This window comes from Xiphophorus couchianus, chromosome 5 (assembly GCF_001444195.1).
Source record: "Xiphophorus couchianus chromosome 5, X_couchianus-1.0, whole genome shotgun sequence".
NCBI classification, from domain to species: Eukaryota; Metazoa; Chordata; class Actinopteri; order Cyprinodontiformes; family Poeciliidae; genus Xiphophorus; species Xiphophorus couchianus.
In genome coordinates, this window is record NC_040232.1 from 27887876 (window position 1) to 27913179 (window position 25304).

At 39.5% G+C, this 25304-nt stretch overlaps 2 protein-coding genes across 2 annotated transcripts; both read left to right on the forward strand.

Moving 5' to 3' along the window:
* Positions 1–1573: 1573 nt before the first annotated feature.
* get3 (guided entry of tail-anchored proteins factor 3, ATPase) lies at positions 1574–6590 on the forward strand. Its single transcript, XM_028018719.1, has 7 exons — positions 1574–1766; positions 2832–2979; positions 3646–3794; positions 3892–4042; positions 4142–4249; positions 4592–4789; positions 5321–6590. Exons 1-7 carry the CDS (start codon positions 1624–1626, stop codon positions 5447–5449), a joined length of 1026 nt encoding a protein of 341 aa, XP_027874520.1. The 5' UTR covers positions 1574–1623; the 3' UTR covers positions 5450–6590.
* Positions 6591–7017: 427 nt separating this feature from the next.
* best2 (bestrophin 2) lies at positions 7018–16510 on the forward strand. The gene is made up of 10 exons (XM_028016478.1): positions 7018–7319; positions 8246–8435; positions 9581–9675; positions 10654–10887; positions 11550–11704; positions 11843–11920; positions 13885–14037; positions 14125–14205; positions 14301–14455; positions 14645–16510. The coding sequence occupies exons 2-10, from the start codon at positions 8284–8286 to the stop codon at positions 15429–15431; spliced, it is 1890 nt and encodes a 629-aa protein (XP_027872279.1). The 5' UTR covers positions 7018–7319; positions 8246–8283; the 3' UTR covers positions 15432–16510.
* The last annotated feature ends 8794 nt before the right edge of the window (positions 16511–25304 follow it).

Below are 25304 nucleotides of genomic sequence, written 5' to 3' on the forward strand. Positions count from 1 at the left end.
GGTGGGCAGACCTGACCTCAGCTTTCTGGCCACGCTGGCTGTTACAGACTGACTGTGAAAGGCCTGAGAAGGAGAGAAGCTGCTCTTTTCCCAAAGGGATGAAGTGTGTGCGAGCTCAGACTGCGCAAATTAAGATTCTGGCTTGGAACTGCCTGGAAATTAGAGAAGGATCAAAGAACCTTAAAGGAGAAAAGTGTGTACACACTGAGATTGAGACAAGCGGAGAAGTCAAAAGATGCTTATGGAGACAAGTGTCTCATCCTGTGCTCACCTCATGTATCGGTTCGTGTAAATAGATGTTTTTTTACTACTCCCCTGTTTACCTTTGTCTACAGAAATAGATTTTTTTTTTTTTTACGTTTTACTAGCGTTCGGTTGTGAATAAAGCTGACTAACAAAATGTAATTATGCTGCTTAATGTCACTGCCTAAAGGAGTTTAATGTCTTAAATCTGCATAGCTTTAATGATCACTGCTTTCAAACTTGGTGTTATAATAAAGATTATAAATTATCATGAAGCACTTGGTAATACTTTGTTGGTTAGTTTAGTTCAAAATTAAGAAAATTGTGTCTTAAAGCAATGGAAGAAGTCAATGTGTTTTTATTTAGCTGATCACATTGACTGCTCCTCTGAGTCTTTGTGTAAATGGCTTATCAGCTTATTGATTATTGATTTCACACAACTCCTAGATGAATAGTAAACATTTAATTATTCTTTATATGGGAAATTGATTTTGAACCTGTAAGAAAAGAAAAAATGAGATTAGCATATCATAGATTATAGATGTTGAAATAATATTAACACTGTACAGTTTTTTTTTAAACTCCCTGCTACATAGCTATCAGGGAAAGTTTCTGAGGCAAAAAAAATATTTAAAAAATCCTTATAGGTTGTTAGTAACATAAACTTTAATCATCGAGCAAGAGTGTTTTCAGACTTACCAGCTGTGACACCAATAGTGATGTGCATGTGAATGTATCAGCAAACGCAGCACCTACCTGAGATGAAGTGTTCACTACATCACGTCTTTGCGGTCAGGGGTTGCTCCAGTGGGGTTTTCTGTTCGCACAATTAACCATGACAACAACTGACGGACATTTTGCTTTTTTACAATTGTAAATGCAGTGTTATTACTACTATTACTTAAAGTATACAATTGTTTCACCATTCAAAACTGGCGGCTTGCTTTTATTTACCGGAAGTACGTCAGACCTATTTCTGGTCTCGCAAGTTAGATTTACCAAATGCACGTTTTTTTCTTTTTCTTTGCTTGTTTTTATTTTTTCGTTATTATTGTTTTTGAGTATTACTGGCACCATCAGACTTGGCTTGTTTAATCAGGCTTATGGTCAGTGAGATTAATGTAGATTAAACATCTAATGGTGTGTTGACCGAAAACACAACAATTCCCTGTGTAAATTAGTTTGTTTCCTTACATTTAAGAATAGGATTTAATAAGCAACATTGACATGATTAGTGCACTTTACGTATCCCAACGTATTTGCAGACTCACATCAAGTGCGAACATCCGCAGGAAAAAAATTGCTCTTATAATTTAGAATTCCGGGAGTTCTTGAACGCAGCAGTCCGCCTCAGCTGAACGGTGACTGTACACATTCAAGATGGCCGCTGCGATGGACGACGAATTTGAAGACGCACCTGATGTGGAGCCTTTAGAACCGACCCTGAAGAACATAATCGAACAGAAGTCCCTGAAATGGATCTTCGTTGGTGGGAAAGGTGGTGTCGGTAAAACCACCTGCAGGTAAGTCGGAGGAAATACTCTTAGCGACTCGAGCTAGCTGAAATAATTACCTCAAGCTAGCTTTTAATACACGCTGATGCTTTTTTTTTATTAGATAATGAACAAGTTCTGTTAGTTTTATTGGTAGGAGTAATTAAACGTAATCAGAACACCCTTACTTGTATTTTTTTGTGAGTAAATTAGTGTTACCTGTCGTTTATCGGGTAGCTAAATACTGTCTAGCACAGTCAGCAGCTAAAGTTAGCCTGCTGCCACAATTCATTAACTTCTGTTCTTTAAATTAAATCGTGACTTTCTCGTCTCCGTGTCGCTCTCTTTTAACTACGGATTGTCCTGCACGTACCTTTATTGATTTTTAAAAAATAATATAAAATCAATTGGACAGCTACGTAAAACGACAATCAGAAAGGTCAGCGTTAGCCACCAGACTTGAAGGACGGACTAAACATGTGAAAGATTTTCAGAAAAATGGATCAAATACAGATCCGTCTGCATGAGAGAGTTCTACAAATTGGTCAGTTTTCTTTCTTAAAGTAAGGTTATTTTTAATTGGGATTTTTTCCCCCAACCTATTTTATTTTCTAATTTGGACTTTGCTAAATTTATATTTGAGTTTACTTAACATTTTGCACGGTATGCACCAGATTTCACTTTGATTTGGTTAAATGAAAAAAAAAAAAACTACTGTTTGCTTATATAAAAAAGAAACATGCATTAGGCTATCAAAAAAGGCAAAAGAACATACTTACAATTTTGTGCATTCTTACAACAATGTTTGGTCCCATTATTCAACAGGGCTTAGTGGGGTTGCTTTAATTAAGGATGGCTCAGAATCACACAAACATGAGGAAATCTGCAAAACAAAGCTCCTGCTTATCATCTATACTACTATTATCTATACTGAGTTACGTGGCTATTACTAAGCATCATTAACTTATTAAACATAAAGATTTGCAGTGCAGTTTTTTTAATTCTACCTTTCTGAAGTTTTAGTCACATTCTGGAAAATTCTAGAAATTAAGTATCTAAAACTTATCTGATTTTTTTTTTTTTTGTGCCATTTAGCTGTAGTTTGGCCGTCCAGCTGGCTGCCGTCAGAGAGAGCGTCCTCATCATATCCACAGATCCTGCCCATAACATCTCTGATGCTTTTGACCAGAAATTCTCAAAGGTGCCTACTAAAGTTAAGGGCTACGACAACCTCTTTGCAATGGTAAGTCATAATGAATAATAAAAGAAATAAAAATCGTTTGAACAAATCAAAAATATTTTTTAGAATCCAAATTTTGATCAGTAACATATGTAGCAAGGTTCAAGAGTTTGAGTTAGTAGATAGGTTAATAGTATTAGAAACTATTGGTCCTTTATATTTTGTGCAAACTAGTCGGCTTCTTGCACATGCAAGTTGTGTGTTTTTTTTTTTTTTTGTGCAACAAATTGTACAGTGGCTGGTGATTTTATTAGTTTTTTTCCTACATAGTTCTTGTGTGACAAAATTAAAACAGCACTGAGATTTGAAGATATACTGACAAAATTATATAAAAAACTTTAATCACAAGAACTATAATTATTCAAGTTTTTTATTTTATCAATTTAGTCAAATTCAGTGCGTGATATAATGTTACTTTAAGACGCCTGAGCTTAGTCCTTCATTTATTTATTTTTTTATTTTTTTAATCTATGCCACTGTTGTCAGAATGTCTCATCTGATCCAGCATTTGGAAATTGGAGTCAGCCATTAAGAAAACCACAAAGGGGTTTATTTGTCCTGCTTTTGGAAAGCGTTTTGCATTAGTTCACCACTTGTCAGTATCTCAAGGGCAGGAAACAACAGGCCACTTGTATATTTTTTTTCATCTTTCATATTTGTTTTAAACAGGAGATTGACCCGAGCTTGGGCGTCGCCGAACTGCCTGATGAATTCTTTGAGGAGGACAACATGCTCAGCATGGGCAAGAAAATGATGCAGGAAGCCATGAGTGCTTTCCCTGGCATTGACGAGGCTATGAGCTACGCAGAGGTCATGAGGTGAAAAATAAATGCAGAAATAAAAATTAGAAATGTAAAGTGATGCGGTTGGTGATGTTTTATTGAACTTGGTGTGCTTAATTACCTGTTGAAACAGGTTAGTGAAAGGAATGAACTTCTCAGTTGTGGTGTTTGACACTGCGCCGACTGGCCACACGCTGCGTCTGCTCAACTTCCCCACCATCGTGGAGCGAGGGCTGGGTCGCCTCATGAAAATAAAGAACCAAATCAGCCCCTTCATTTCTCAGGTGCACTGGATTTTTCTACCAGAGTCTAAATAGCTGTGTGAGGAAATAATTTCATCTCTTTATTATTATTGTTATTATCATTATTATTATTATTCCCAGATGTGTAACATGCTTGGTCTGGGTGACATGAATGCAGACCAGTTGGCGTCCAAACTGGAGGAAACTCTACCAGTCATTCGCTCCGTTAGTGAGCAGTTCAAAGATCCTGTAAGTATCATTCATTTAATAGTGTCACTCTTTACAAGTCACCTTCTGACTGGAGTCACTCCAGGTGACTCAAGGAGTCACTAAAATGTGTACTAAAATGTTAAAACATTTTCACCTGTCTGCCCACTCTCTGTCTATTTATCTTTCTGTTCTTCCGTCTGTCCATCAGTCTTTCCTTTTGTTCATGAATCCAGGAATAACTTGGTTGTTTTGAATACACGGGATAATATTAGAAAGTGGTGAAATACTTTGTATCTTATGACAACTGTCGTCCATCTGAAAGTGCTTTGAAAAGCACGTGCTTTTTCTAACTCCTCTGTTGTCTCTGCGAATGTTTTCCAGGAACAGACGACCTTCATCTGTGTTTGTATCGCAGAGTTCCTGTCGCTCTACGAGACAGAGCGGCTGATCCAGGAACTAGCCAAGTGTCGCATCGACACACACAACATCATTGTCAACCAGCTGGTTTTCCCCGAAGCAGAGAAGCCTTGTAAAATGTGTGAAGCCCGTCACAAAATTCAGTCCAAATATTTAGACCAGGTACGGCCTGCGAGTGTTTTCTGTCTTTGAAGAGTTTTAACTGTTTCAGTCACTAATGCCAGAACTAATGGTCATTTGTTGACTCTTTTGGCTCTTTATCGCCAACAGCCAATTCCCCCAAAATTATGCAAAAGGGCTAAATAAAAATGTAAAATGAATGTGACCCAATGTTTTGAAATATTGTCTTAATCACATAAAGTAATACGTTTCGCCCTCAAGAGCCTTTATTTGGAAAAAAAAAAAGGAAGACATTTCAAAAGTCATAGTCCAAATAGATGCACACAGACATCCACTGTTAAAGGAGCCTGCAGTTTACAAGAATGCAACCTGAACATCTGTAGAGACTAAATAGAAAATTTAAATCCTAACATTTACATCCATATTGGTATAAATATGGATGTAAAGTGGATTACGGAAACATTAGTAGCAAACGTATCAGGACTTATTTCACCGATGTGTAATTATCCAATATTTAAAGCAGTGATTGCTATTTTCCCATGTATTCATCATTGGTCTGCCTTGTCCCTGCAGATGGAGGATCTTTATGAAGATTTCCACATAGTTAAGTTACCGCTGCTGCCTCATGAAGTTCGAGGTGCCGACAAGGTCAACACATTCTCGAAGCAGCTTCTGGAACCATACAAACCCCCAAACAAGTGATCTCTCACTTGTCGGACCTCTTCTCAACCGCCCCCGTGTCTCCTTCTCTTCCCTCTAAGTCTGTAGATAAAACACTTCAACGGTCTGAACGCGGCTGCTCCGAGTTTTCCCACCCCACCTCGTCTTAAACCTTGCAGCAACAGTCTCATAATGATCCACTCTGTCCTCTGAAGCAGAACACTCCTACATCAACAACACACTCACATTCCCAAACTGAAGGGGAGCTGATGAGAACACACACACACAGACACACAACCTCATTGTGAGATGGGGCGGTGCGTATATGCAGTCTAACTCTCGGTTTATTCTCGTGTTCATATCCTTTGTGGCAGTTGTTCTAGTCTTACTGCATTCAACTTGGTCTCAACAGAACCATCCTATCTCGGGTCACAGTTCAGTTCTAACCGTTTCCTTTGACAGTTCTGTTCGTTTAACAGATTTCAGATGGTTGATGTCAACACCTCGGCTTCTGTGTGATTTTGGCGCTTGTGTCATTTTTTTTTCCAGTCGAGGTTCTGACTGAACTTGCAACCAAATTCACGTCTTGTATATTTTTCATTTTCATTTAAGTTACTACAACTTCAGAGTTAAATGACAGGTTGTTGGCAAAAAGGAATAAAAAGAGAAATGTTATCATTCTTTTAGTTTCAGTTCTTGTGGGTTATTTGTATTCCAGTAAAAGTGCAGGAATGGTTTGTTTACTGTTTGGCATCATTGGTTTGTTTTAAGATATGAATCCACATGTTTCATAAGACCAAAGTGTGACATTTCAGTAAGTTGAAGCTGAAAGGTCACTAAATCTTCCCCTCAGAACCCCTTAAACGCATCAACCCACTTCTTTCTAACATTGATTACATTATGGGAAGAATCAGGATAACTATTCTGATTGTAGTTATTTAGAATATAACCTGTCACTGAAGTTTTGAGCTAATGATTGTATGCATTCTTACTGCTGTGAATGAAACAAAGGTTCTGGTTCAATTGAAGCTTTCCCAATTGGAAAATAAGTATAAGGTCAATATTTCCACCTGTCAACATCTCTCGTTTTCTGTCACTGATTGCTTCAAGAATCTGTTTTCTATAGATTTTATTTAAATTATATTTCAATTGTGAATTAAAACAAACTTTCCTCAGCTAAAAATTGTTCTTGGTCTTGTGTTTTTTTGGGGGGGTTGTCCTATGCTTCCATAAGGTTAATTGTCTTTTTAGAGTGCTTTAAAATAGCTCTTTAATCACATATTTAGGGGCATCGAGTTAAAGAGGGTGGACATACATGCTTGCAACACCTTTCAGTTCTATCCAGCGTTGATCAATCAAATAAAAGTTCAAGTAAAAGAGATTCAAGGTAACATGAGGCTTCAGATGACCTTTAAATAAAACATCTCAAGAGGATATATGGATTTGTTTAAACTTCATTTTAGGTAATTGTTGAAATGTACAACAGTCTGCAGCTTCATAACCAGCCAGCAAGATTCTTGTTTGTCATTTTACTGAGCAGGAAAGTTTGCACGGTCCGATTGCTGCTGTTTAATAATTCCCTGCTATTCTCGGCCCTGCGCGCTCCTCCGGCCGCGGCGCTGCGGCCTGTCGCTTGTGGTTCATCACTGAGCATCGCTCGCCCGGTTGGGGGCCGTGCTAACGAGCCTCCCCCTCTTTATTTTCTTGGAGGGGATTTGTCCCGGGGCGCGCTGACCACTGGCCACCGCCGAGGATTATAACCACGCAGCCGAGGAGCGGAGCTGACGCCAGAGGATATCAGGGCGGTGAGCTCCTTCGGAGAGAGCGGCACTGCTGAACGCGGAGCGGGACGCGTGCCAATTACGCATGGAGATGCGCTGAGGAGATCAGCTGAACGACGCACCTCTGAAAGGTAGGATGATGCATTTAGTTAAATAATGAATCAACATTCATTATTTGTGAAGAAATCTCTGTCTCAGTCTTGTTTCAAAACGGTAACTTCGCTTTTAGATACATCCCTCCTTTAACGAAGATTTACTTTGTTTTCATCAATAATTATATTATAAGTTATTAACGCTGTTTGTCAAGATTAAATTAAACTGTCAATTATTTTATGACAGGGGTTCCCACGTCTACGTAAAAATTGTATGCATTTTCATTAAAATGTTAAATCTCGACGTTCATATTTATCACAGAATTTTTTGTTGGCTTAAAAGAATGATGGAAAGAAATGAAAAACACAAGGAAAGAGGGGAGGAAGGAGGTCACAAAATAGGAAGGAAGGTAAAGTAAGGAGATAGAGGAGACAAATAAGGGTGGAAGGACAAAAAGGAGGGAACTAACGCGCAGGGAACCAACAATTACAAAAGGGGAAGCAAAGAAGGAGTCGAGCTACGAAAAAGTTTGTTTGTAGGGAAGGTAGGAGACACGGAAGGAAGGCTTTAGGAAAGGATACAGTTGAGGAAGAAAGGGAGGTAAAGAGAGGATAAGTGTACAATGAAGGAATGAGGGACAACACGGAGGCAACTAGGACGCGAGGAACGAAGATGGTAAAAGTTAAAAGAAAGGAGAGGGTGTACTACAGTATGTCAGGAAGGCAGGTAGGGCAAGAAAAAGAGTACATAATAAAGAAAGAAAGAAAGAAAGAAAGGCAGAAAGCATAAAAAGGAGGTACAAGGTACTCTACATTTAGACAATGGAATATGGGAGTAATGGGTTCGGTGTATTCCAAACCTGGAACATACTGAAATCAAATTTCAAACTTTCCTGAAGGTATGGGAACTCTGATGAGGACATATGAAACCGATTAAATTAGAAACTGGATCTTTTCCCAAACAGCGCTTTCATTCTGGAAACCTGGAAATCCTCGGCTCCTGATGACGGTCACCTACACCGCCAGAGTTGCAAATGCCAAATTCTGTGGCTTTTCCAAGCTGCTCTTGGCCTGGAAAGGCAGCATCTACAAGGTTCTTTACAAAGAGTTTCTGGCTTTCTTCGCCATGTACACAGCCACCAGCGTCACTTACAGGTGAGGGAGGAACCGCTGTTATGACAAGTTTACACACACTCATCAAGAGTGTTAATGTCATGCTTAATTTGGGGCTTCTAGTGACTTATTTAAGCCACAAAAGTGTCCAAACGTACATTTATTAGATTTTTTTGTAATTAGATGCTGGACAAAGGTAGAAAGTTTTCCTGAGGCGGCCTTTGGAAGATCTTTTAAATGGACAAGGCTGACTAATTTCATGCTGGTTGCCATGACTGACTGCAGTTGGCAAATCCCAAAATTATCATTTCAAACAACTATGTGTGAATGCAACTTTTTTAGATGTGATGATGAGATTAAAGGAGACTGGTTAGGATTTTTAGAAACAAAAGAGGAACCATTGTGACCCACTGCTGTCATATGCTAGAAGCCCAGCATCACGGTCCAGTCAGACAAGTTTTACTTCACCGTGGACTAAGAGGGTAGCAAGTGAGAAAGAAGCATTTTCTCCAAAAGTGATGCCTTTAATCTTGACTGAGACATTCAGTTGTCCACACGAAGAAGCTTAATAACTTTTGAGAAAAGTTTCATGTTCATGAGACAAAGACCAAGCAACCAACAAACACTGCACCAGTTATTCAGCACAGTGGAGGTAGCATCATGCTATTGGTCTGTTTTTCTGATAATGGTATTTGTTTAGTTCACAAAGTTGATATAATTATGAAGCTGGATAACCACTCCAGAGTTCTTCAACTTCACCACCAATCAACAACTAGATAATTGAAATTCTAACACGTCATAGAGTTCCAACAGGAACATCTTACATAATCTGGTTCTGTTATGGATAAAACAGGCTAACATGCTTTAAATCCAGGTCTCTGCAAAGAAAAACAAACTATCTGGTCAAAATAAGAGGTCAAATTACTCCAGCAGCAGAAAGTGTGTGATTTAGTTTTACCTTCTGAAGGGATATTTATATCAAATATTACTGTGGATTGGAATGTAACGTTTTTAACCTTTGAAATTGTTTTTCAATGGACTGAGACAGAACAGTCAAAGGAATCCTTAAAAGTCTGACATTACCCCAAAGTTCTTGCTCACGATGGGTGAATCTAATTGCAACTGTAGATAATCATCACCTCCATGATACCTTATATAACACATTCTGGATTATTCTACCGTTTCAGATTTTTTCTGGATGACGATCAGAAGAGGTATTTTGAAAAGCTGGCAATTTACTGCAACCACTATGCCAGTCTCATCCCCATGTCCTTTGTACTGGGTAAGCTTTGAGTCGTTTGGCATTTTCAGACTTGGGGTTAGTTATGATTAGTGTGGCTCTAGCAACATGACACAAGACCTTTTTTATGATTACATAAAACATATTAAATATGCAATTTATGAGCTATTCAAGATGTTCAATGGTGTGACGTTTTCAGTGATCAATGTATGCTGACTTTATTAACCAGTAATTAAAAGCCAGTTAACATTTTCCTAATAAATACACATGAAAAAGGTGCAAGAAATGAATCTGATGGACTCATTTCCTTATTTAACCAGTGTTAAAGTATATAAAGCACCCATGAATAATCCTTAATTGATAAATAATTCAGCACAAACTGAATACATAAATAATTCACCAGTCTGTTCTGCTACATCATGATAGTTCTTCATTCTGTTGAATGTTTTTCTGGGGCTAAAAATCTAACTCTAAATTAAGAATTTAATTTATTGGAAATTCTACAGTGTATGCAACAAAGTGGCCTGTTAATAATAATAATAATAATAATAATAATAATAATAATAGGCTGCACAGTGGCGCAGTTGGTAGCACTGTTGCCTTGCAGCAAGAAGGTCCTGGGTTCGATTCCCGGCCGGGGTCTTTCTGCATGGAGTTTGCATGTTCTCCCTGTGCATGCGTGGGTTCTCTCCGGGTACTCCGGCTTCCTCCCACAGTCCAAAAACATGACTGTCAGGTCAATTGGTTTCTCTAAATTCTCCCTAGGTGTGAGTGTGTGTGTGCATGGTTGTTTGTCCTGTCTGTCTCTGTGTTGCCCTGCGACAGACTGGCGACCTGTCCAGGGTGTACCCCGCCTCTCGCCCGGAACGTAGCTGGAGATAGGCACCAGCAACCCTCCCGACCCCATTAGGGACAAGGGTGAACAGTAAATGGATGGATGGATGGATAATAATAATAATAATAATAATAATAATAATAATAAAAAATCACAGTTTTAAATCTCTGTGCTGCTGTTTGCAGGTTTCTATGTGACCCTGGTGGTGAACCGCTGGTGGAATCAGTACACCAGCATCCCGTTGCCCGACAGGCTCATGTGCGTCCTGTCCGGGGGCCTGCAGGGGAACGACGAGCGAGGCCGCTTGCTGAGACGCACCATGATGCGCTACGCCAGCCTCTCAGCCCTGCTCATCCTCCGCTCTGTCAGCACGGCCGTCTTCAAACGGTTCCCCACCATGGACCACGTGGTGGAGGCTGGTGAGAGCAGGGCGACGCTGGGAATGGTCGCCCTGCACAGCACATATTTACAAAATTTGACTTATTTCTCTCAGGGTTTGTGATTAACACCACGTAGCATAGATACATTTTTATCAACTACCAGAAAGTGGTCAGAGGTGTTTCAGATGGTAATACACACAATAATTGTGAAGCGTTTGCTTCTGCATTCACTAAACTCACGAGAGGACGTGTAAGGAGATTTACTGATTAAAAAAAACAAGCAATAAATTACTATTTTTGGTTCATTTTATATATTCAAAAACACTCACTTTAACTATCCTTTATCACATCTTTTGACACACAAGCAGTCGGGGGAGTTGCCTAGAAAACCAGCTTCTTCTTGGTCCACCAACCTGTGTTCAGTCTCCATAGTAACCAAATTGGCCCATAGGTGTTTAAAATCTGCTCTACTTCTATTAATGCTTTGGGTTTTAACACAGATATTCTCCACAGCATTGATATATAAATTTTGTTTTTTTTTCATTTGCAAAATGAAAAAAAGCTTACATAGTTTGAGAGACTGTGTAAGAATATATTAAAGTATTATTTTACCACCAACACGGTGATTCATAAAAAGCCACTATGTTTTAATAGATCTTTATAGAAGATATACGAACCAATGACTCCTGTTTTCTGTGCAGGATTTATGACAAGAGAGGAGAGAAAGAAGTTTGAGGGTCTCCACTCTCCTTACAACAAATACTGGATCCCATGCGTTTGGTTCACCAACCTGGCAGCTGTGGCTCGCTGTGAAGGCAGAATCAAAGATGACCACACACTCAAACTTCTCCTGCAGGTGCAGCACAGCCAGAACATGCAGAAACCTTCATACAAGCTGGCTAATAGTGTTGAGCTGCAGAGTTTCTTTACTCTTTTGAATGGAGATTTAGATTGTGGATTGACAGCTGCTGTGTGTGTGTGTGTGTGTGGGCAGGAACTGAACGGTTTCAGAGGGAAGTGCAGCATGCTGTTTCATTATGACATGATCAGCGTGCCACTAGTGTACACTCAGGTAAGATCATTCACAGACTTGGTAAATCTTGGGTTTTTATTTAGCACACCTTATCAGGGGTGTCAAACTTCAGTCCTTGAGGGCCAGTGTCCTGCAACTTTTAGATGTGCCTCTGCTGCACCACCTGAATAGAATAATTAGGTCATTAGCAAGACTCTGGAGAACCTATCTACACATGGAGGAGGTAATTAAGCTATTTCATTCCAGCGTTTTGTACCGGTGGTACATCTAGAAACTGCAGGACACCGGCCCTTGAGGACTGGAGTTTGACACCTGTGCCTTAGGTATTTTAATCAGGACTTTTGGTCAAAACATTCATAACTCTTCAGCCTTTTTGCATTTTCTCACATTACAACTCCAATCTTCCATATTTTATGGGAATTTTCTGTGATAGACCAACATATAGGCTGAATTTGTTTGCCCATTCCGCTTTGCAAAGCTGTCATTAAATTTCAAGCCTCGCCACAGATTGGGTTTAGGTCTGAATTTTGACTAGGCCATTCTAGACCACAAATAAAATCAAACATGTAACTGAAGCTCTGGCTATAGGTTTAATGTCTGTTTCCTACAAGGTGAACCTTGCATTCTCACAGCATCATCATGTTTTATGGTGGGTGTGGCTGCAGGGAATTTTTCATGTGTATATAATATTTTGCATGTAGACCAAAAGGTTCAGCTTTGGTCTCATCTGAATGGAGCTCCTCCTTCTCCATGTTTGATGTGCCCCTTCCTGGCTTGTGGCAACATTAAATTTCTTACGGCTTTCTTTCAATACAGTTTTCCTCTCGTCACTCTTCCATGAAGATCAGATTTGTGAATCCATGACTTATAGTTGTCAACACTTATTCCGACTTGATCTCTGTGGTTTAAAGCTGGACTGGGACAGGACTAGGATTGGACTGGGACAGGACTAGGATTGGACTGGGACTGGACTGGGACTTCCCCCAGTGGGTTGGTCTGATGTTCGGACTGCAAAGGCTCATTTTCTCTCTCCTTTTTTTTTTTTTTTTGGAAGGCCAAGAGCTACTGCAGTCCCTAGTATGGGTATGGCAGGCAGTTTTGACATAAAATCAGTGTTATCTGACAATTTTAATTATATTTCAGATGTCTAAAAATGAGCTTTGACTAGACACATCTACATTTGGGATATCCTGAATGATAACCTAAGGTAATTAGAGATATATTAATGAACTAATATGTCTAGTCAAAAACCAATTTGAGATATCTGGAACGTAAGTGTGGTGAAGCCAATTTTATATTAGAACAGCCTGCCAAAGACAGCACACACTGGCAGCTCTCGCTGTGTTTAGTTTTTGGAGATGGTCAATCAAAATACTCACTTATGGAGAGGTTGCTGTGTCTGACAAAGAAGGAGCTGTTTTCTATGTTTCTCTACAAGTTTTAATCATTTAGCTCACCAGGCTGTGCACATAATGACTGGGAAGATTAACCAAATAAATGCTAAGGATGTTACTTATGAAAACACAAAAACTTTCTTTATTTTTGAGACTTTTAACAAAATACCCAATGTCTGGAAAAAAATCTATAAAATATCTTCTTGTTTCAGAACAGAAACTTTTGTAACGTTATTAAGTGAATACAAACACAAGATATTTTTACTTTAGTTAAATGTGTAACTTATTCATTTGAGCTGAGATTGTCAGTTCACTAGAGTTACCACCAGTGGCCATGAGAGGGCGCCACAAGAAAATAAAACAGAAGGAGCTTTCCAGAAATAAAAACAACGGGAACAAAATCAAGGCATTAAATACATTTATCTTATGCCGCACAATTCCTTCTACAAAGAGGTGGAATAATAAGTGAAAGTTATTACATTTTACGACGATACAATTTTACAAAACTTGTTTAAAATGATTCAAATAAAGAAATACAGTGAAAAAGTCAGTAATAATAAATAAAACTTTTGCATTAGCACAGATCGGATGCATCTGTTTGTCTCTCAGGTGGTGACTCTGGCAGTGTACAGTTTTTTCCTCGTGTGTCTGATTGGCCGTCAGTTTCTGGACCCCGGTCAGGGTTACCCTGGTCATGACCTGGACCTCTATGTGCCCATCTTCACACTGCTGCAGTTCTTCTTTTACGCAGGGTGGCTCAAGGTCAGACTGAGGCTCCCTTGATGTTTTGCTCCAGCTTGATGTCAGGAGAAAGTGGAGACATTCAATCTTTTGTTGTTACTCTTGAAGGTTGCAGAGCAGCTGATTAACCCCTTTGGAGAAGATGATGATGATTTTGAGACCAACTGGCTAATTGACAGAAACTTTCAGGTTTTTTTTTTTTTTAAAAGCTTGATTTAAAACCTTTTAGACTTTGAGTTATGTTCTGTTTTTTCTGGCTTCTCTGTTTTACATTTTGTGTGCAGGTGTCCATGATGGCCGTGGATGAGATGTACGGCGATCTCCCGATGATGGAGCGAGACCGTTACTGGAACGACTCCAATCCCCGACCGCCCTACACGGCAGCTACACTCTTCGTCCTCCGTAAACCGTCCTTTCAAGGGTCCACCTTCGACATGGCGTGAGTTTCTCTGTGTGTCCTCTTGGGGACATTGAGGGCCCGAGTGAGAATCCCCCTTGCCTAGTGTTTGAAACATAGAACGTTTTCTCCTTTTAGGCTTAAGAAAGAGTTCAAGAAAAAACACTTTCAACAAATATAACAAATGTTTTTTTTTCAGTAGCCTAAAATATAAATAATCCTGACTTCCAGGATCCCGAAGGAGGAGATGCACTTCCAACCTCTGGAGGACATTGCTGAGAATCTGGAGGAATCCGGCACTCGCCACCCCAACATGGCTCTGTTTAACCGCCTCCTTCACGCGGCTCCATCCCCAACTGGCTTCATGGGAGGAGCTCTATGCCGCACCTCGGCTCAGCTCCAGAGGCTGTACCACTCTCCCAGCAACGACAGATGCTCCAGCGAAGACGAGGAGGACGAGGAGGAGAAAAGTTGTAAAATTGGCAAAGGTGGGTCGCTGCCATCAGGGCTGGGCCAGGACATCCAGAGCACCGTGTGCAGCTTCAGGGAGGACAAGAGTCCCAGGACGCCGCTGGTGGATGTTCAGTTTGGGGAGGAGCTGGGAAGACGAGGAGGAAACTTCTCAGCCGGCGGGAGCAGGGATGTAAAAAGAGTTGAAGGAGTTCAGAGGGATGAAGATGGATTTGAAGCAGAGTCAGAGGAGACTTCCGTAGCTCCTGTTTCATTGCTTCCTCCTCCTCCTCTTCCTCCTCCATCCTCCAGAGAGATATCTACTCGCCCTGCCTCTGCCACTCCTATCACGTCCCGCCACCGTTCTGCCTTCCTGTTTCCCCCGACCGCCCAGTCCAGTCTGGAGCACTGCAGCTCCCAGCCAGTGATCTGCCATCCCAGGGCAATGCCTCCCATTCCCAAACCACCGTCCACTGGGAACAAAATGTCCCTCCTCACCGTGCCGTCTTACATCGAGCCTCAGCGTTTTCGCAGTGTGAGCATGGGGTCAGAGTTCACAGGGTCCTGAAATCAGCAACAAGGTGTAAACGTCTGGTTTTGTGAACGCTGAGAGGTTTAATTCTATAAGTAAAGCTGAAGTGGGACTTAGAGTTGTTCCTGATTCCTGATTGCCCTTTTAGGATCACATTGTAGTTTAAAGAAATTAAATGCACAGCATAACAGAATCCATGATTTCCTCCTAGTATTATATCTTATTTATACAATAAACACTTAATCTCCTGTAAACTTTAAAAACAAAGAGAGGAGTCCATGTTGGATTTTTTGCACGTTGACCAGTGGAGATTTATTAACCAGTAACTTTTGCAAAGTCCACCTGACTGTTGTTTGTGTGCAACGGAAAAATTACATTTTAATCTGTGCATGCTTACTGCTAAAGGAATCAAAAATAAAAACACATGGATTTGAAATTTTGACAAATTAAAATGGGCATTTGTATTCAGCATTATCTAAAACCACCAGATTGGAAACTGTCCTCATAAGTCATCTAATTAGTACAGGTCACATGTATTTAATATAGTGTATATAAATCCAGATGTTCCATGAAAGTTTCAGAGTTTTCTTAGAGAACATTATGAACAAACCAGACATGTCAGAGATAAAGATGTAAAGAGTTTAAAGCAGAGTTAGTTTATAAAACAACATCCCAGGATTTGAACGTTTCACGCACACGAGAACATGATATCACCCAACTGCAAACCTCCCAACACATGGCCGACCACACAGCTGCATCAAGCAGCCAGCGTGCTTATGGTAACTTTGGAGGAGCTGCAAAGAACCATGGCTCAGGTGGGAGTAAATGTCAAAAGATGAGCTATTACCTCAATGGAAGGGAGGCGAGGCGTAAGAAAGCCTTTGGAAGACGATTAACACAAAGCGGCGTGTTTATTGGTCACATAAAATCCCAATAATGAAATATGAATGTTTTTTTAAAAGTGACTTTATGTTTCAGTTGGTCAAAAATGTCACAAGTTTTGATTGAAAAGTTTCTATTTTATTTTATTGCTTATGATTCCTAGAAGATTTTCGGTTTTACTGTCCCATGTACTTTATTGATGTGATTCAAGCAATTACAGAATAAAAAATTATAATTTTTTTTTAGCAATGACAAACGATGCTCCACTTGATTTTATTGTCTTTTTTCATATTTTTCAGCACTTCAAGCAACAATCTGAAAAAAATTAAAAATTTTTTACATGTGATGCTAGACCCAGGCACCTGTGGATACAGTTTGTTTCTGATTGATATCTCCAGCAGGGGGGGATAACAACCCACCAAAAACTGGCATGCCTTCCTTCTTCTTTAGCACTGAGACGCACTCAGTTCAAGAGGCTCTTACTGGGGCTCCGTATGGGTGGAGCGGGCCCTCCTAGTCTGGGTGGAGCGCCTCTGCTTGGCCAGGAAAGACTGAGGAAGACCTGGAGCTGCAAGGTCCTTCTCAGACAGGCTCTGCTGCTGCAGATGCAAAATACAAATACTAAAACTTGTCTGGTCCAGTTTTTTTTTTTTTTTTAACCAGTAGAGCAAACACAAATGTCAAGAGTCTTGCTGCTAATTTATTACATCATACGTCATCTTTTTACCCATATCTAATCCCTGGCTTAGAGCCATGCCAGCCCTATGACTAAACTGGTTGTATGATAAACTTGAGAAAACACAAGAAGGAGCACAAAAAGTGGTGCACGTGTAACAAAAATGTACGACAAGACCAAACCAAGACAAGAAAAAGAAAAAAAAAACAGGATGTAAGAAAAGTTAGCAGAACATTTAGAGGCCATAAAGGGAGAAGTGGGATTGTTCGATTACGAACAGTAAAAAGAGAACCTTTGCTTGACTCAATCACAACAGAGCTGTACAACAATCGCAAAGAGAGGGATTAATATGACTAAAACATATTAAATTCACACACCCACATGTTTGATTCATAGAAACACAGCAGAGCATAGCAGTACACTCCCACACACCTTTTCAACTTTTATGGTCTGTCTAGAAACATTATCACATAGCACTGCTTGAAAGCTTTGTGTGTTTGTTATTATCTGACTTTTCTCTCACCATGGTTCGCCACGCAGCTAGGATCAGTTTTTCCTCTTGCTCCTGTCTGGACCTGGTTGTCTCACTCTGAGAGTCAAGTGGCTGCAAAAGTTTGGAAAAATCATCTAAACCTAACACAAGCTGCCATTTTAACTCACGTTGCACCAACTCACCTGTGAGGCTGCGGCCTGCAGGGCATCAGACCGGCAGGCTTCACTGTCGCTGCTCATTTTTCTACTCAAATCTGAGCAGAACGGGGCCCAACAACAAAAGGAAACATTTGCGTGACTGACCAGCTTGCACAGCAGCACCCCTCTGACCTGCCCCAACTGTCCGCCGATCAGTGCTGCTCCTGGCTGCGTTTTGCAGCAGAGCCCTCTTTTTGTTGTGCCGCTGATAGAGAACAATATGGAGAGGTGCTGCAGGCCTGAACGCCTCCTCGTCGCAGTCAAACGCACCATCCTGCTGACTCTGGCACATTCACTGTTGGGCAGCCAGTCACCAGGCAGGAGATTAGTGGTTAAGTTCCATGATACAATACAATTATCTTGACAGCAGATACTGCTAATTATATTCTTGTTGAAATGCAGGGCAGGGCAGCGTGCGTGCAGCAAATTCTGGAATTTTCTTATAAATAAATGAGCTGTGTTATATAAAATGATATATATACATATACAAATCTCTCAAAAGTTTTCTTTTTGAGCAGTAATTTTTTTGCTTTTTTAACAAATGTGGGATTTTGTTTTTTTTAGAGACTAGTCATTTATTAAGAAACAATTAAAGAGTTTTAACATATACATGATCTACCTTATCTACTCCAAGTGTACAAACAACACATTTATTTTAATATTCGACCAAATCATATTTACTTAACAAAAAAAGTCTAATATGTGAAGCTTGCATATAAACATACATCTATGTAAAAAGGCATAAATTTATAAAAGGTTTTCTTACTTTCTCTTTACTTCTGATTCTGTTTGAAGTGATATTTTTAGTTAGACTGATCCACGTGCAGGAGGGAGGTTTTGCAGAGTGTTTAATAGTGGTCAGTATCTATCTACCTGCTTTAAACAGAAAACATCAGAGTTTGAAGGCTGAGAGGAGAGGCAGGTTTTTCTCCAATGATATATATAAACAACTCATGTTTGTCAGTTCATTACATTCACACACATTGGAAGAGTTGTGCTGAAGTGTGTAGATTCCTGTAGTTTTCAGATTAATTTTAGAGACAACTGCCAATGAGAAGTCAACAATTTTCCCCTTCTTTGTGTAAATGTTGGACAACTTAAAGCTCGGAAATGTCACACCAGTTCAAAGCAACAGTATTAATGTGGATTCTTTTGGATAAGATAGGTTTGAAAATGTGGTACGGTGTAAAACCTAAAAATGCAACATTCATTAAAACCGCTTGGACATTTTTGAGATTTTAGTTAATTTAGAAGGTTGAACTCAGTCCAGGATCTCAGTTTTACTGTAAGCCTGTTCTCAAGAGCTGGTAGCCGTTAGCTTTAATCAGTATGAATCCTCCTCGCTTCTGTTTGGTATAGATAAGATACTGACTGCTCATAACTACACCACAAAACCTCAGTTAAGATAAAATTCCCAAGCAACTCTTGACCTTGATGTCGTATTTTAAGTAAATTTTAATCATATGCTGTGCTGCGTTTAACACAGCATTTAAAGCAAACAGAAACAGCTTAATAAAATAGATAATTGAATAATCTCAATGACAAACAAGAGACACAATTTACAGAAATTATATGCGCCAATGTTAACAGTGTTGTGGGAGCCACCATACATGTTTTGTTTTCTTTGCTGTACAAGTTTAAACTCATGGTTGTTGTTTAATTTGTTTAATTAGAAGAGAAATTCTCTAATAGTACAGAACAATATGTCAGTCATTCTAGCACCAAAATAACGACACCAAAAACTTGAAAGTTGTGTGAAATTTTGTTTATTTGACATCAGATGTGTCTCGCGTTGTTGTTCTAATGTTTCCACAATAATCCATGAGTTAATCTGCATGTCTTAGTCATTAGCAGTTTCAGTGACCCAGAACCTCTGTGGTTCCCCTGGTTCTCGTTTGACCGCCTTCAAAGACCTGCAGCCTCTGCATACCACAAAAGATTAAGCATCGGCCAGACTGTCCAGCTATGTTTTTTTTTTTCTTTCTATCAGAACATTATATTTTTTCCTCTTTCAGTGTCAATTTTTCAACAAAGGTCAATCTATTCCAGTTTTAGTGCAGGCTTCAGGGGAAATGAGGTTTGCGCTTTTGTTATTAAGTGTGAAAACACAAGTGTGGGGGAGGATTTCACAGAACTGCGTCTTTCTGTGGAACCAGGAGTAGTGAGGTCAGCAGGAAGGCTTACTGAAACTCAGCTCTACCTTGCTGCTCCTCATAAACCATCAGACCATTTTCAACCACAAGTATTGTGCGCGCTCGCATGTTAGCACGTTTCATCCAGCCAGGCTGCTTGTATGCGTTTGACACTGTCGACTGACAGTTAATGAAGTACTTGTGGAAAAAAAAAATCAAAAACAAAAACAAAATGTCGCTCCTCAAATGGAAAAAGAAAATGTGAATGAAGCAAAAACAGAAACGAGGAAAGGGAGGAAACCGTGTCAGATAAGTTTCTTGGAATCTGAAACCTGTGAATGTTTACTAAGTGATGAGAGATGCGCATCGCCGATGCTACAAAAACACACCGAGTGCGGCAGATTCCTGTTAGCAGCTTGAACATCTGGTGTGAAAGCTTCCCTCCTACTGCTGCAGTTTCTGAGGTGCCGTCTCACAGACTGTAATTTCTGAACATTTCTGTCTCATCACCGTCAGCTTCCTCGCAGCAGCTCATCCCACAGATCAAAACAGATGACTGTGACTCTGGGTAGGACAGCCTGCTAAATATCCCGCGACCTGCAGAAAGTTGGCAGAAATGATTTTTCTTCTACTTATTTTGGTCGCCTTTCTGAAAAAGCGCGGCTGGTGAAATTATATTTCTTATTGGGTATCGAGTCCAGCAAGAAGTACGAGTGGGAGTGGGGTCTGATTCACTTTGATATGAAGTAAAACTGGAAATGAACACACCCAAAATGTCAGTAATAATCTTGCGTTTGTGTCATAACTGGGGTTTAGCACATTCCAACAAACAGGTCAATACAGCGTCTGTCACTGTTATGCAAATACATCCAGCCTCTGATACCGCCTGATTTTGCAGAAGAAGAAACGTCATCTGAACCCTCAGCAGCTACTGATCTGTCCACTTAAAACATGTTTGCACCTTAAAGATTCCTGCTTCGTCACTCCTAAAGGTTTCAGATTATCAAACTAGTTTTATTATCATACAACATAAACTAAATAATAAATAGTATCCATCTATAATTAGTCTTTTTGATCGCTGAGGAAGAATTTTGACCCACTCTTCTTGCAGTTGTCTTAAATTGAACCATGTTGAAGGGTCTGATTAAGATCATGCCACAGCACCTCAATTGGGTTTGAGTCTGGACTTTGACTAGACCACTGCAAAACCTACATTTTGAGCTATTCAGAAGTGGACCTTCTGGTGCGATTTGGACCACAGTCTTGCTATGTCAAGCGGATGTTTTTTCTTGTTTTGACATCAAAAATACTTTTGAGGATCTGAAACATTTATGTGTGACAAAAAGACAAAAAAAAAAAAAATCATGAAATGTATAAGACAGCGTTTTTCCAGCAGAATGCTTTTGAAAAGAAATGAGACTTGATTCGGATCATATTAAGGGTAACTCTTGAGTTTGTTGGTCTGAGTGCACAGCTTTCTTAAAGATTATTTGCTTCATGCAAATAAAAATCTATTCAATTGTATGCTCTGTCTTGTTTGCATCATTTCATTTGTGACATCAGTGGTTCCAACATGCAAACAAAGCAGAAGGGCGAAAGGTGTTATATATATATATATATATATATATACTGTATATGCACCATCTGCACTCATTAACCAGCTGAATGAGAAAAGTAAGAAAAGCAGTTCTCTGAGCAGGAATTAGTGAGTGGGAGGTGTTCCAGTTTGTTTAAGGAGAGACACAGGCAGCATCCATCTGCCTATTTAAGACAAATATTATACAGCTGCAAGTAAATGAAGAATAAAACATCTGCAGTAAATTAACACATGAGATTTTTCCACAAAATGCTTTAAGACACCCAGTTTACAGCCCCATCTTGTTTGTGTCTCTGAACATTATGTCACAAGGTCTAATGTCCTCTTTCCAGCAAGCAAACACACACGTGACTGCAGCCGTTATTTGGTGTTCCCTTCCTGACCCAGTACTTTTCACATTTGTTTTTGTCTGCTGCGTGTGTGTTTGTTTCAGGCACTCCCAGTCTCACTCACCCTCCTTCCTGAAGAAGTACGTTCAGAGTGTTAGGACTTGTCTGTCTTGTTTTTCGTGTGTCTGCCGGTCAGCCCTGACGGTTGACTGGTACTTCTTCTCCTCGCCAGCAGCAGATACAGGCGTAGTATCTTTCTGGCCATCAAACTGTACGGCTTGTTTAAGCAGTAAAATGTTATCAGTTCATTCTGATCCAGGATGAATCAGCTGTTTGTTGATGGTCCGTCTGATCATAATTTTATCGAGTAGAACAGTACGATGAATGTCTTTGGTATGTTAGGTTTGTCCATAGCGATTGGATGTTTATGATAGGTTATCTTTAAGATAAGACACCTCCTTATTTGATTTTATTTCTATTGTAAGAATAGGTCAGCCTTGTAAATTTAGCAACAGTCTAAGGATCTAATGTGTGTGTATATATATATATATATATATATATATTTTTTTTTTTAAAGTAGTCATTTCCTTTTCCAAAGAATGTCAGTAATGGCAATAAGATCAAATCTCCTTTTAAGGAGATATCCTGTACTTTTTTACAGCCATACTCCTTTTTTAACTGGGTTCAGTTGTAGCTCCCAACAGTTGCAGCCAGAACTATAAAGGTATGTAAAATATGTAATCAAAAAAAAGTAAGCAAATGCAGCCAGAATATAAACTAAAGAAGAGCATATCGATGTTTTGTCTGGAGCACTGAAATCTGGTATCATAGTAGAAAGTAATGACAAGTCTCCAAACTTGAACTGTTCATGAGGTAAAAAAATATTTAGTGATTTATCCAGTGACATGGAGGAAATCAGGTGAAATGTCATCTGAAAACAGTAGATTGGAGACGTATCAAACTGGCTCCACAACCCGGTTTAAAAGCTCTCTGAGTCAGCCACATCCGTTTGTGATTTATGACAGCAGGAAGTGAGATCTTGTGATAAACAGTTAAATCGTAGCAGCATTCAAATACGTGTTGACATTTCTGCTCCTGTTCTGACAAGCATTGTCACAAGAGTGGCAGCCCTCACATTTCTTCCTTCAACTTTGCCACCTGAATACATAAATTGTGCTCATCTGTCTCTAAAGGTTTTCTCACAACTTGAGATTTTCCCCTAAAAAAGCTGCTCCAAGCTAATGCTAAACATGCTGTAGATGGTAGGAAAGATAAAATACAAATAGTGTATGTCTGTTTTTGAAGGATGCCCTGCGACAGACTGGCGACCTGTCCAGGGTGAACCCCGCCTCTCGCCCGGAACGTAGCTGGAGATGGGCACCAGCAACCCTCCCGACCCCATTAGGGACAAGGGTGAACAGAAAATGGATGGATGGATGGATGTTTTTGAAGGATGAGGAAAAATCTGTCTTGCTCAGTTTTTTTTCCTTTTGTAAAGCTAACTACAGTTTCATGCATAGATCATTGTAAGAAACATGCTTGGTTATTTGTATGTGTTACCAAAACAAAACCACATGTCTGTGACAACACAAAGTCATCATCCATACATGGCAGTGCCTTCCTTTTTCAGCTGGCATCACTCATTAAACCCTTTTTACTTCTAAAACGTTCATCTTGAAATTACTAATATAATGATAAAAAATATTTGTAAGACAAATTGTTGCTTATGTTGTTTAGCTTTCAAATATTTATGATTTTTTTCTTTTGCCAAAATTTTTTATTAAACGAGAGGGGGAAAAAAATCCTAGGGGGTCTCATAGTATTTTCTCTGTGATTATGTTCCTGGATTAAAAAAAAAAATTAAATGTTTAATTTGGTATGTTCCATATAAATTTTATTTTTGGTTGTTAAGCTATTTCTTTTTAAATTTTTAGAGTCTCAGTGTGTTCAAAATGAGCAAGCACATCCAGAAGTTTAAAACCAAATGAATAAATAATCATCCATGAAGCCCTTATTGGAGAATCAATTCAATTTGCTGTCATCTAAAGTTAAATCCAAATAATTATATAAATCCAAGTAACTCCCCAATTTTTCCTCTCTCAATTTCACAACTTTATTCTTGCAATTCCATTATTTCCATTTTCTTATATATTTCTAAGGTAGTGCCAAAGTCGTCAGATTTTAATAAACACAAATACCAAAACTTCCTTATAGTAGATTCTTTAGGTCAAATAGGTTGAATATTTAATCTCAGATTAAATGTAAATATGAATCACATGTGATTTTTGCTTCAACCTTTTAGCTCAATATGAGGAATATTCTGCTTATCAGACGTATTCCCTCTGCTGGCATCAAATGAAAGTTACATAATCCTATACCAAGTTATATTTAATGGCAACAATCACCTCAGATGTGCTTCCAAGGGATCATCTTTAAAAATCTAATTAACCAGGGTCCATGCACGCTCTAATGCAAATCGCTGTAGCTGGCAGTGGATGAGCTGTGGGTGGAAGAACAAAACGGTTTAAGGCGTGCTCAGCCAAGGTGCGGGTTTAGCTTCTTTTTATACTTCATGGTCTGAAAAATTACTGGATCTTCAAAAAGGTTCTTTTTTTATACAGTGCCTTGCAAAAGTATTCACACGACTTGATATTTAAACAGACTTTACGGCATTTTAATTTGGATGGTACATGGTGGAACAAGACAACACATAGCACAAAATTGTGAAGTGGAAGAAAAATGAGGCATGATTTTTAAAGCAATTTACAGGTAAAAGTGTGAAAAGCTTCTCCACAACTTTCTCCCTGATCTTTCTGCTGTGTTTCTTGGTTTTCATAACTATGGTTATTTAATAAAACCTCTGAGGCCAGAAATAGGGCAGCCGGTTTAATACTGAGGTGTAATTACACACATGCGGACTCTAGGTGATTTCTAAAGGCAGATGGTCATACAAGGTTTATTTAGTGGCATCAGAGTCAATACAAATGCCCTTTTAAAAGCATCTGTCTCAATTCTTTTTTATTTAAAAAAAAATTGAGAGAACAGGTATCTTTTTCTCACGCCACATTTATATACATAGTGTGAATTGGCACCTGTTAGATGGCAAACTGTGACACGATTTTGATACTAATTTCCACATTAGAGTTCAAATACCAAATACCAGGGTCACTACCTGACTGCCGGTTGCCACCTGAAGCATCAGCCTGGCAGCAGCCTCCCTGCCCAGCCACCAGTGTTTATGTCTGGGCCCCAGCCCTTCAGCATTGGCAGAGGCAGCAAAACATGTTTTTCTCTCAACCATCTGAAAACAAGACAGACAGCGTCTCCACAGCGTGACTGCAGGTTATTATTAAAGTCAACCCGGGTGATATTATTACCAGGACTGAAGCAGAACGGACATTCGCACGTTACTGTGGAGCCTGACCTAAACATTTTGTATGGATTTTTTTTTTTCTTTTTGCAGTAACAGAACCATTAATAAAGAATCGTGTCGGCACAAAAATCAGGTTTTAAGACAAAGGTACTAGCCTTTGGTACTGGTACTGGTACCAGTGCCCTGGTACTAGCTCGGTGCTTTCACCAAGCAGATCAACACATTTACTG